This window comes from Equus asinus, chromosome 16 (assembly GCF_041296235.1).
Source record: "Equus asinus isolate D_3611 breed Donkey chromosome 16, EquAss-T2T_v2, whole genome shotgun sequence".
Taxonomy (NCBI): Eukaryota; Metazoa; Chordata; class Mammalia; order Perissodactyla; family Equidae; genus Equus; species Equus asinus.
In genome coordinates, this window is record NC_091805.1 from 43,868,428 (window position 1) to 43,882,100 (window position 13,673).

The 13,673-nt window shown below is 38.2% G+C and overlaps 1 protein-coding gene across 9 annotated transcripts in view; it reads left to right on the forward strand.

Moving 5' to 3' along the window:
• Positions 1-8,268, forward strand: part of RAP1A (RAP1A, member of RAS oncogene family) — a 73,461-nt gene extending 65,193 nt beyond the window's left edge. For all 9 annotated transcript variants that reach the window (XM_070487032.1, XM_014837242.3, XM_070487034.1 and 6 more), the window contains 3 exons: positions 137-280; positions 4,676-4,791; positions 7,577-8,268. In XM_070487032.1, coding sequence (XP_070343133.1) covers positions 137-280; positions 4,676-4,762 — 231 coding nt within the window. In that variant the 3' untranslated portion in view covers positions 4,763-4,791; positions 7,577-8,268. The remainder of the gene's footprint in view (positions 1-136; positions 281-4,675; positions 4,792-7,576) is intronic.
• The last annotated feature ends 5,405 nt before the right edge of the window (positions 8,269-13,673 follow it).

Here is a 13,673-nt window from a genome sequence, read left to right on the forward strand (position 1 = left end):
ACCTTTTTTTAAGCATTGGTGAAGCTTCTCTTCCTAACTAATATATTTCAGTTGGTGGCAGGCAGTTGCTTACTTATAAGAAGAGGCTAAGTAATGAGTATATTCATGCTCATTTTATGTTGTTGCCTTCTCACAGGTTCCAATGATTTTGGTTGGCAATAAATGTGACCTGGAAGATGAGCGAGTAGTTGGCAAAGAACAGGGTCAGAATTTAGCACGACAGTGGTGTAACTGTGCCTTTTTAGAATCTTCTGCAAAGTCAAAGATCAACGTTAATGAGGTAACCTGTTCTTTTAAGCGGTCTTTTTTCTGTCAATTTATGGAAAACAGTAATTCTTAGAAGCTGTATTCTTTCACTTGCATAAAATCACTTTTATGGCTATAATGAGGACACTCACGTTACCTTATTGTCAAAGAGGAAGTTTAACTTTAAAGTCCTGCTGAGCCTCTAAATGATATGTCGGAAAGTGGTGTGTGTGAAAATTATCACATCCCCCTTGTACTGTAATAAGTACTTATATAGATGTGTGTAAAGAGGTTGTAAAGTCAAGTAGGAAAATGCGAAAATCAAAGTAGTTATTATAATAAACTTATGTTATACAGAGAGATGTTATTACCTCATGGATATCACAGAATTTGGTGTGTGAGTCCTGTGTTCCTTTGGTGCACAACTCAAAGGGAGGAGTCTGTGAGTGTGGCCATGGAACTGTAATTCACTCATCTTTTAGGCCCCAGGCTGCAAATGCACAAGGCTTTTTTTGTTCCCAGCGTAAGCACTCCACTATCTTGAGAACATAGTTGTGGACAGGAAACATTAACAAGTGAGCTGCCTGCTTGGGTGTAGAGGGCCAGTAGTTTACTGAACCTCTAAAAGATCAGTGCAGTCCCCAACTGCCACCACCAACCAAGCAAAACCTTAAGAGGTTACCACTGCTTTTGTTAATTTTAACAGAAGCCTTTTCTTTTCTTTAAACCGGGGTAGGCGTCTTTCCTTTCCTGGTAGTGCAAAGGTCTTCACCTGATGGTGTGCTTGCCATTTGTAACATCACAGGTAATCAGTCAGAATCCAGCTCACTTACAACATAGATGAGAGCTAAGAGTGGGTTAGGTTATCAGGGTCCTATTTGTGTGTTTGCTGTTCCTCTCTGGGCTTTGTTCTCTAGGTCACTTTTCCTTGACTAATATTATGGTTGTGGACTATTGTCTGACTGTTAAAATGACCAAATTATTTTAAACATCTAAAAGGATAAAAATTTAAGTTTGCTGCAAATCCTTTGTTTTACAAATAATCAAGAATGTCAAAGCTTTTTTAGGTAAAACCAATTTTAACAAGTACATAAAAATAAGAAATTCACAAATTTCATTTATTCAGCAAATATTTATTGTGTGCCTGTGTGTCTGGCACTGTGTTAGACACCAGGGTAACAGTCATCCAGACAGACACTATCCCTGCCCTAAAGAAGCTTACATCCTAGTGGGGAACTATCCTGCTGAGATCCGTAACAACAGTTATTTCTTATTTACTGCTAAGTAAATGAAAGGAAGTAAGATATGCTTCCAGCGTCAACTTCCTCTGTTGTAGAATTAGTTTCTTAGATGTTATTTTGAAAAACAAGGCTAATCATAAAATTTTAATTTTTAGTACAGTCTGGCTTTTCCAAGAAAAGGTAACTTTGAGATAAAACACATCAAGATTGATGAATGAGCTTGGCTGGGGGAGCAGTAATGCAAGGTCACCATTGCTAAGTGGTTGGCCTTAGGAGTCTGCTTCCTTGCTGTACCTGTCCTCGCCCTCACTGACACCTACCACCAAGTTCACGCGCTCGGCTGAGGCTGGGTTGGGCCAGGGTCCAGTGAGCACAGTGGAACGGAGGTGTTCCTCATTTCTTAAGCATGACATGTTTGTGGGAACTCAGGTGCTACTGAACTGCGCTCTGGGCTGCGGTTTCAAATGCAGCAGAGCTACTTTTTCACAGCAGTCTTGAAGGTCAACCCTTGACATGAGGGTTTATTAAAAAAATAGAAAAACAACGAAACAAAATGAAATACGTTAGCTAGTTAAAAATCTTTACTCTTTTGGAAAATGTACAAACTTTATGCTAGAAATTCTTGAAGGTGTAATAATTTGAGTTTCTTTGAATATTTCTCTCTTTATAGCCTGATAATCCAGCTACAGAGTCCGTTTGATAGTTCATAGTTCCTCAGACAGCTAATGCCTTGTGTATGTGTGCTTTCCGAATGCCTGGAGATAGAGGGATCATGCTTTCACAGGATTCCATTCTGGGACTCGAGTTTGAAATCATACAGGAATGTACTGCTTGGCTAAACAGCCCTATAACTTTCTTATCCGTACCCTTTTTGCCGTGTTTTGAAAGTGGTGTACAGCTATACCAGAATGACATCAGTCTTAATCAAGAATTGTTCTTTGCTGAGGCTGGAATAATAGTTGGAATCAGGACATCCCAATTGAGGAATGGCAGAGGGATTGAGAAACTATGCTGTAGTTCAGAGAGAGGAAGAACCTAGGCTGGGGACTTTCAGCATATCTAACCAAATACTATAGTTCAAACTTGCCCTCATCTCTGAAGCAGCTGCTGTTGTGAGGTAGGCAGTGTTTGCCCAAGAAGTCTCTGAGGATAATACTGCAAAATCAGTTACCTTGCTGTGTAGTACCAGAAACCCGAAACTGGCTAGCATGAGAAAATGTGATTTTTGATTAATTTACTGTTTAGTTTGTTCTTTTATTCTTTTTCGTTTTATAGCTTATGCATTGAGGCTAGAAAACTAATGGGATCTTGTTCATGGCTGGTGCGCCTTCAGTTCTTAACAGGCTTCAGGGCTGTGAAGCAACTTGGACTTGGGAGTTGTGAAACAAAAACTACCATTTTGTTTGTCAATTCTGCATTTGCAAACTTTGTTAGAAATAAAGTAACAGAGAGTTAAATGTTTTGAAGAAGATGGGAGTGGGCAGGGTGGAGCAGAAAGAAAAGAATATAAATGAATGCTTTGGGGAGATAAATCACTCAGTAGTGTTTTTTTTTTTCCTTCTTTTTAACCAGTAATTTAGCCTTATAATCTTTGGATCATTTAAAAAAGTAAATAGTTGTTTTATCTGAATACCATCTTAAAAAAAAAACTTTTTGAAAAGATATAATAACAATAAAAAGAATTTGTTTACCCTTCATCCAGATTCACGTTGTTAACATTTTGTCACGTTTGTATATCACACTCCTTTACTCCTAAGTATGTTAGTGTATGTACCTTAGATCAAAGACGTTCTTTTACACAACCACGACATAGTTATTAACATCAAGAAAATAGACATTGACACAGTCTGTTCAGTGCATATTCAGATTTTGTCAGTTGTCCTTATAGTGCCTCTAAAAGCTAGGACATTTTGATAGGCTTCTACAAAGTACTGTTTATTACAGATGAGTAATAGTAAGAAGCTTCTATGATACTCATTTCTATTCCAGGTCATTAGTAAATGAGTGTTTGCATTTCTAGCAAAGAATCAAGTTTAGCTGAACTGTTTATGTTCCACACTGGCATATTTAGCACTATGATACATATAAACATATCAGAATTAAAATAATTTGCTTCTGTGAAATAAGTGGTATTGTATTTTTGTCTTTGATACCTTGCATTTTTCATTCAAAATGAATCCAAAAGATTTATTAACATATTATTTGTTACTTCAAATCATAGGGAGCAAATAAAAATCATGTGCTTTTACATGTAATAAGTTGAGAAGAACACGATATCTCTTTTGTCCTGTTCCAGCAAAACATGTATAAGATGAATCTAATCATGAGGAAACACCAGACAAACCCAAATTGAGGGAAATTCTATGAAGTTATACTAGTCATTATTTTTCAGAAATGGCAATGTCATGAAAGGCAAAGGGCAAGGAACTGTTGCAGATTTTAAAAAGATTAAAATGACAGGAAATTAAATGCAGTATGTGATCCTGAATGGATTCTCTCTGGGGGGAGGTGGGTTACTATAAAGGACATTATGGGGTAACTGACAAAATTGGAATTTGCACTGTAGATGACACAGGGTAATGTATCAATGCTTAAATGTCTTGAATGTGACAACTATAACGTGGTTATGTAAGGGAATAACCTTGTTCTTAGGAAATACACATTCAACTACTAAGGGACCTGTGGTATGAAGACTCCTCTCAAAATGGTTTAAAAAATAATAGTGTGTGTGTGGAGAGAGAAATGTGAAAGTACATGTGGCAAAATGTTACTAATTGGTGAATCTGGGTAAAAAATATTCACAAGTTCTTGGTACTATTCTTGCAACTTTTCTGTAAGTTTGGAGTTTTTAAAAATAAATGCAGAGAGTCAAGTTGAGCATTAAATATTCTCTTAATAAGAAGATTCCATGAAGAATATAACTTCACTCCCTGTTTTTCACTACTAATTCTTTTTCTCAGTTTAGTATTGAATATCTAAGAGCGAGTGTATTTCCCTCATTGTAAATAGGTAAGCCCTGCTCTATCCTGACTGAGAGTCAGCTGGGACTTCTAAGAAACCTGCTATGAAAGCAAAGCAGCCAAATACAGATCCAAGAGCAGAGTAATATTTGACAGAACCATGACTGTTCTGTGGAACAAGGTCTCAAATGTTGGTTGAATAAGTACTTTTTTCTTGTTTTTATTTAGATATTTTATGACCTGGTCAGACAGATAAATAGAAAAACACCAGTGGAAAAGAAGAAGCCTAGAAAGAAAACATGTCTGCTGCTTTAGACCCACAGTAAGCAGCAGCTCTGAGCCAGGTAAGACGCTAAAAGCAGAAGAAATGCTGTTCTCATCCTCTTATTTTGGGCTTTCCCCAACCTTAACCACTTCCCATTTCACCTGTTAGGGTATTTCCAGGCTTCTGCAACTACAGATGTGATATATAACTTGTAGATACGTTCATCTGTTGGACAATTTCTCTCTCTTCCCATGAGATTCTGAGCTCTCTGAGGGCAAGGACCACATCCACTTTGCTCACCACTGTGTACCTAGTGCCTGGTACACAGTGGGTGTTCCAGAAATAGTGGTTAAATGCAGAGAGTGCCTTCCAAGGTCACTCCCACACTCATGCTGAATTGAAGTGATACAGTGGTTCACTTGAAACAGAAAGGCTTAAGTGCACATTTGATTAATTGTTTCAAAGTGAACACACCCATGTATATCAACAGTAGTCATTCCTCCCCAGATGTAACCCCTACTCTGATTCCCAGCGCCATGGATTAATTTTGCCTCTCTTTGAACTTATAAATAAAAACATGTAATGTATTACTTTTATGTATGGCTTCTTTCTCTCAAAAATGTGTTTTTGAGAATTATCCTTGTTGCATGATGTAGTAGTTCATTTTTATTGTATGACTATACTAGCAATGTATTTATATATTCTGCTATTAATGGACATTTCAGTTCTTTTTGGGAACTAGTATGGGTAATTTTGCTGTGCACATTCTTGTATAAGTCTTTATGTCCATGTGCATGCTTCCTGTTCAGCATATATTTAGGAATGGAATGGCCAGATTGTACACTGTATATATGGACAGCTTTAGTAGATACTGCTAGAAGTTTTTCAAAGTAGCTGTTCCAATTTACCCACCTACTAGCAGTTTATGAGTTCCACATCCTCCTCAAATTTGGTATTGTGAGTCTTTTTACCTTGAGCCATTCTGTTGCATGTGCGGCGGTATGTTGGTATAGTTTTGGTAGTCATTTCCTCTGAGGTCTGGGTTGACTTCTTTCAGGTGTTTCATCTCTAGGCTTCTAAGTAGGAGTTGACTTTAAGTGCCACTTAAGCTTTCATTAAGTGAGCCCTTCTGAGAGAAATTAGTGGCATTGAAACTGCCTGTCAAGTGAAACCCAGGCCCTGTGGGACCATTTGTTTGTTTTTCTTTAATTATATATTTAAATCCCCTGAACAGTTTCTACTTATCTTCATCAACTCTGTAAACAACACCATAAAAGAATATTTTTATGGGGTGGATTTATGATGTAATTGGTGCTAATTATGTGAATATTAGTAAACTCAGTCCGGTTAGAGGAAAATCAGCTGTCCCCACTTGAGAGTTGGTTGTGCTAACTCTTGTAAATCTCTTGGGTCCATTTAGTGGATTACCTGTTCCAGAGCACCAGTTTAACCCATACATGCTTCCTTAGAGATGTGAATGTGTCTCTCTCTCAAAGGAAACAACTGAGTAATTGTACCCACTTTTTAAATGAAGGTAGAGAGAAAATGGGCAGAAAGGAGAAAGGGGCATAGAGCTTGCCTCTGGTAGTCAGCTCTAGGAAAGACAGCTTCTGGCTGAAGGTTTGGTTTTTAGGCTTTTAGTGAAGTCTTGATTCAGTAACTATAAATCATTGGCTCCCTGAAAGTGATTATTGTTAAAATTACTGGTGTTTGTGGTTGTTTAGGTAAGGGTGCAAAGGTAGGGAAATGAGGACTCCAGTTTTTAACTGTCTTATAGTTGACTGGCTCATGATACCATTACCTTAGCTGACCCTGGTTTAGTTTCCAATTCTCAGAAAATGTCCTTTTAGCTTATGTTTAAAGGAAGAGGTGCCATCTCCTGGCCCACTGTGAAAATTCATTTATACACATCCTATAGTATATTGTGAGTTTTACCTTAGAGGAGAGAAATCTTGGCATAGCTCTAGAAAGAAGACTCTCATCCTGGTTGCATGAATTCTTAGGCTCTGGTTAATTCAACTTAAAATATATTTAATAACTCACCTGAGATCTCTATGGATGTTTAATAAGATAAAATAATAGATCAGTTAGCAATCAGAATACTTTGTAGAGCATTTTATTGTGATTATAGACTTGAAGTGCCATGTTGATCCCATTTTAAAAGCTCTGAGATGCAGGGTTGATTTAAATAGCACTTACAACATTTTTAGTATGAGTATGTGAACCTTGAGCAAAGGCAGCTTATCTAGCCTGTGCCTTTAGACACAATCGTATTCGAACGTGTTAATCTCTTTCTAAAATGTCTCACTTTTTTAGACCTAGGAGAGAATTCATCTTCAGGAAATCCTTCCTTTAACCTGAGTCTTTTCTGGTGAGCAGTAGGACTAACTGATTCTTCTGCCCTTGCATACGGGCATCAGCTGTTTCTGTATCCTCTTCTTCTCTTAACCTGTCTTAGAAGTGGTAACCCTAATATATAAAATCATAAAATGGTCGAATAAGGAATGTCCTGTGGAAAGCTTATGCAGGCGAGTATCATTTCTATAGTGGAAAAGGAACTTTTAAAATAAGATAGGAAAAAAAGGATAATAATGGGATAGAAATGAAATAATCACTGTTTTCCTCTTTATAGGCAGTACTGTCAGATATAATGTGAAACACTAAGTATAATAAAACTATTTTTTAAACATTTTTAAATGGAATTTAAAATAGCCCTATTACTGTAGCTATTTAGTATACTTTAGTTCTCGAGAAATGATCAACCAAAGTCATTGTTTCTTTGTGTATTATCGGCTTTTTACTACCATCTTCTGACATCAAGAAATTAACCATATATTTATATCTGTATTTATTCAATGTTCTAGATTACAGGAATGAAGAACTGTTGCCTAATTGGGAAGTGCCAGCATTCCAGACTTCAAAAAATAAATCTGAAGAGGCTTCTCCTGTTTTATATATTATGTGAAGAATTTAGATCTTATATTGGTTTGCACAATTTCCCTGGAGAAAAAAATTACTCTGTGTATATCTCTTGGAAAATAAGACAATAGTATTTCTCCTTTGCAATAGCAGTTATAACAGATGTGAAAATAAATATACTTGACTCTAATATGATTATACAAAAGAGCATGGATGCATTTCAAATGTTAGATATTGCTACTATAATCAAATGATTTCATATTGACCTTTTTATCATGATTCCTCCCTGTCAAGCACTAAAAAGTGGAACCATTATACTTTATATCTGTAATGATATAGATTATGAAATTTCCCCTCAAACTCATTGCAGCAGATAACTTTTTTGAGTCATTGACTTCATTTTATATTTAAAAAATTATGAAATATCATTCTGTCATTATATTCTAATTAAAATTGTTTGTGCATAATGCTTTGGAAAAATGGGTCTTTTATAGGAAAAAAACTGGGATAACTGATTTCTATGGCTTTCAAAGCTAAAATATATAATATACTAAACCAACTCTAATATTGCTTCTTGTGTTTTACTGTCAGATTAAATTACAGCTTTTATGGATGATTAAATTTTAGTACATTTTCATTTGGTTTGTGTGTTTTGTTATTGTTTATAGATTTAAAGCCTTTATTTTATAGTGACCGCATTGTTTTGAATGCAGCAGTAGCTCCTTTCTGCCTGGTGCCTGCAGGACACTTGGCTTTAAGCCCCTGAGTAACTGGCGATTTCTCGAAGAACAGACCTCATACTTTCTGTTCTAGACAGGTTTATTCCTAATCTACAGTGAAATACGTCAGACTACATAAAATAGTTTTGTATATTCTCTCTTGATCTTAAAGATTGTATCTTATCGAATAAAATATCCCACTGTGTATTATTTTTATATGTAAAAAGATAAGTTTAATACTGTATCAGGGTTTAACTTTTACTATTTCAGATCCTCCACAGCTTGTAATTTCATCAAGGGAATCCTTTTGTCATTGTTAATTTGTTGAGTATAAGTCCACCAATGAAATGTTATGTAAAAATTTTCGAATTTGCTTTATGATAGATTGAAGAATTTGAGAGAAGTGGATGCAGGTGGAGAAGCATGTAAAGGATGTGACTGTTGCTTTCGCTTCAGCCACATGTGAAGTAGTATAGTGTAGCAGTATGGAAAATATTGCTAAGGTAAAATTTTAGCTGGCTATATAGTGGTGCTTTTCTTTTCCTTCCCTGTTTTTTCCATTTTTACAGAAGATGGGGCTTAAGTAGGACATGGACCTAGGGTGATGTGACTTATGTATTCTCCATAGTGATAGAGCAAAACAGCTTGTTAGCCAGTTAAGAAGAAAGAAAAGGGAAGAAACAAGCTTAGGAAACCCTGTGCCTTGTCCCTGACTTGTAAGGAGACCAGTTCCAGAAAGTCTGAACCATTGCTCAGGGATCTAGATACTGTCTCGTCGCAAGTGGGTGTGAAGTAGTGTTCATGCCTTGCCGAGACTTTCTAGGAGTGTGGTCAGCCCGTCAGTTACTAAATTGAAATTTGAAACTCAGATTTCAAATAGAAGCTCTGACCAACCTGAGAAAATGTTAAAATGTTGTAAAAAATATTTGGAAATTGTATTCTTTTGAGTTTCTAATAAACTTAGTTACCTAATACTTACCTTCTACTGATCCAGTTATACATATGTCTGGGATTGAGGGGCCAAAAATATAATAAGAAATGCAATAAATTTTAAAAAATAAGTGAAGCATTAAGGTGGCATATTTTAAGGTCCTCTGGTCATTCTTTAAAATTCACCTCTCAAACATTTCTTTGGACTTAAAAATCATAGACAGATGTCTCACAAATGAGTAAAACTCTCTAAATATTACCTGTTACTTAGATTGTGTTGTGTAATCACTTGCCAGATTAAGTAGAAATCATTTAAGAAGAATAACTCCCAGTTACAGTCTGCTTGACTAGTAGCATAGACTCAGTGTCCTCTGTTTTAGAACATGGTAGAGAAAGATGACAGGTATGGATTCCTTTGTCATGTCTTTTACAGTCCACTTGAGATAAAGGTGAAACTGTGAAGAAAAATGCCATGTGGCATACGGCAGTATGCAGAGCAGGGCCAGCTGAAATCAGAGATACGCATTGCCTCTCAAAGGGATCTGCTGTCGCTGAGCAAGATGGAAAGGTATCCTGTTAGACAGTGAGATAGATGCACTTTTATATTGTCCCTAGGTGAACTTCTTAGCCTTGGTTCCAGAAGAGAGGGTGCCTGAAAATAAGATGTTTTCTCATAGCTGGAAAATAAAAAAATCCTCAAGGATATTATATGACTTACATCATAAATATCCGAGAACTGACACCATATTAGTATTTGTGGGTATTTAAAGTAGCGGATGGCTTTAGTTATATGAGTAATATATAACTTAAAGGAGACTTGATGTCAAAGTTGATAGTTTTCTTTTTTCCACTAAAACACAACTGTAATGGCTTTGTGGTGCCCCCAATCTAGTTTTAGAAATTAACAGTAAATCCATAATCTAACTGTAACTTTGCCCTCCACCAGGGGGAGCTTCAGTATCAGTTAACAGTTCTACAAGTATTGAATTAAAAGTATGTACTCAAGGCATCTCTTGTATAAACACTCCATGCCTCACAGAGAGGCGGACAGGCCTTCCCTCGAGAGTCTGCAGTCTAACTGGGCAGGGAAGACAGATGAGAAATTCATCCACAGTATGAGTAATCCTGTGCTTTATTGAACCGTGGCCCCCAGGTTAATGCTCTTAGGAACGTTGGGAGAAACATGGATGTTGGTGTGTTACTCTCCCCTACAACTGTGAACTGTTTGGCCTTGATCTGCCATCAGAACTGGCCAGCTTTTACTCTTCAGTGAAACTACCTGCTTCTTTGAAGTTAGAATATACTTGGGAAAAGTTAATCCTTGGGAGGATACTGATCTTTATTTTATTACTAACTTTCTTAAAACAGGTTACTTGGTCTGAAGCTATTTTTCTCCACATAGGAACATTCTGCATTTTCTGGACCTGACCAATTTCAAATATTTTGCCTCTTTATCCTTATAGATACGTGTATATTTGTCAGTTCATGTGTCTGATTTTTGTTTTCAGGACTGGGGGACAGAAGGAAAAATAAAGATTACCTGAGTATTTTCCTTTGCAAGCAATCATAGTATAATATTAGAAGGCATAAAATACGCTCTTATAAACTGTATATGTTTGGTGAAACCAAAGTGTGAAGAAATTGTCAGGTATTTGGAGGAGGAAAATAACTTGTAAAATAACCTTTTGTTTTATTTGAGTCTTGAACTTCTTTAAGGTGCTACTGAAATGTGTGTTAAAGTGGCCTCTCTTGACTCTGCTCCAAACTTAAAAGGGCAGAGTGGTTTGGGTGCTTGTCCAGGATCTGGAAAGAGCCCATCTTGCAGGGAGGGAAATGAATGTGAGCTTTGAGGCAGTCTAACCACCCAGCTTTTAGCATTTCTATTCCCCAGAAATGTAAAAAATGCAAGTTATTCTTGAAAATGTAGTACAGACATTGCATTGAACCTGGATTTTTCTTACCACAGTTTCACCTTGGGTTTGTTGAATGTGCAGAACATGTGTTGCCATGTCTTGCTTAAATATTCTTGCTGAGAACAGCTGGAGACTTTGAACTGCGTGCCTGGTTCTGTTTCCTGGAAAGGCGACATGGATTCTGTTTTGCAGACATTAACGAGAGTTTTAAAGGGAATTGAGGGATGCAAGTTCTTTGGCTTGTTAAGAAGAAACCTCCTGTCGTTCTGGGCCCAAGGTGTGACATACATTTCCTGCTAATTGCTTCTCTTAAGAAGCATGGGCTTGGCTGTTCCTCTTAAGGAAAAACCTTAATAAATCTTCCCATTTTAAGCAGTGATGTGACTCTTATTTGGAGCTGTTGTTTTCAATGCATTTTTTTAAGCTTAACCCTGTGCAAGTTCTTGTCCTTACTTTGAACCATGTGAGAATTCTTGTAGGGCATACAAAACAGAACAAGACATGATCCTTATGGGCCTGTCAGCAAATATTGTGCTTCTACTGTATGCCAGGTGCTGATCTTCATGTTGGGGATACAGCAGTGAATAACACAAATCAAAATCCCTTCCCTTGTGGAGTTTTTAGCAGGTGCCAAAAACAAGTGTCTGTAATGATGAGTGCAATGGAGACGAGTTAAGCACTGAAGGGGCACGAGTGTTGGGCAGAGGGAATGTGGTGGTAGTGGGTTGACGGTTTAGGTTGAAGTTGATATTTGAATAAATATTTGAAAAGCGCAGCCCATAGACCTGCCTGGGGGAAAGAAGGGCCTTCTATGCAGTGGGAAGGGTCTGTGCAAAAGCCATAAGGTAGCCTTGTACCTGGCATGTTGGAGGACTAGCAGGGAGGCCAGTATGGCAGGAGCAGAGTGAGCAAGGGGGAGAGTGATGGAGATAACAGAAAGATAGTAGGATTGGGTAGGGGGAAAATTTCCTTCTGCATTTACTCGGAGTGGGATCCATGGATTTCAGCACAGAATATAACATGATCTGACTCCGCTACCATCAGAAATACTCTGGCTGCTGAGTTGAGTGAGAATGGCCTGTAGAGAGACAAGAATGGAAGCAGAGAGAACAGTCAGGAGACGGAATAGTCGAGTGTGAAAGTGGAGCCAACAGGATTTACTGATACATGTAGAGTGTATGTGAGAGACAGAGAGGAGTCAAGGATGACGCCAAGATTTTTGGCCAATAATCAAGATAGTGAAGATTATGGCAGAAGCAGGTTTGGACGGGGAATAGGGGGTGAATGAGGAGTTCAAATTGGAACATACTAAGTGTGAGAAGTGTGTTAGATTCTAGAGATGTACAATAGGCAGTTTGATATGAGTCTAGAGTTCAGAGGAAGAGATCTGGACAGGAGATTTACATTTAATATTTAAAAGCGTGGAGCTAAATAGGATCACTAGCATTGAATATAGATAGAGAATAGATCCAGGGACTCCATCTTGAGGTTGGGAGATGAAGAGGAATTAGCAAAGGAGAACATGGAGGTCACTGGTGACCTCCACGGGCTGTCAGTGGAATGGTGGAGGACTGTCTGGAGTGGGCATAGGAGCAAATGGGAAGAAAGACATTGGAGACATCAAGCATCGACTACTCTCTTAAGATGAGTGAAACAGCACGTGTTTGTGTGCTAATGAGAATGATCCACTGAGGAGGAAAACTGAGTAGGCTAAATGGATGGAATCTAGTATACAAGTAAGGCAGCTGACCCGGATAGGAGCATGGCAGGCACAGTGGCAGGAAGGAAGACACAGTATGTGGGTATAGAAATTGGTAGGTCCCCAAGAACTAATAGTACCATAAAGAAGTTCTAAGCAAAGTGGTGTGAGATAGAGGGACAGATGCCCTCTGTTTGGGAGATCAGAAGTGCTTCAGAGAGGGGAGTTTGAACTAGGCCTTAAAGGGTGGAATTTTCAACAGGTGGGAGTGGGAAAGAGTATTACAGGCAGGTTTCAGGAAAAAAAAAGTGCAGAAAACAGGAGCAAGAAGTGATCTGGTTTCTGTTGGTGTTAATGTGGAAGGAATAGGCTGGAGGAGTACATATCATCGCGGGCCTTGCAGCAGGAAGTTGACAACCTGGAAGGCTGAACTAGGTAAGGAACTAGGGCGGAGCAACCATCTAGGTGAGACTCGGAGCGGCCAGGGATGGGGGAGTTTCAGAAGCGACCAGGCTGAAGAGGACAGTGTTGCGAGGGTTACCCCCCTGGACGCTAGTGCTCTTCCCAGCCTTCACTTCACACTTCGCTTTCCCCTTCCCCTAATGAAGGTGATCTCTGAGGCACGTGGTTGTGATCATTCCCAAACCAAAGCTCAGGTTAGAAGGGAGCCAGCATTAATACTGTGGCACTCAAAGATGCTAGAGACGATTGAAGAGAAAAAGCTTTTTTGCTTTCTGTTCTTCTGCTTCGCCTGACAGGATTCTGCTCCTCTCAGACCTTT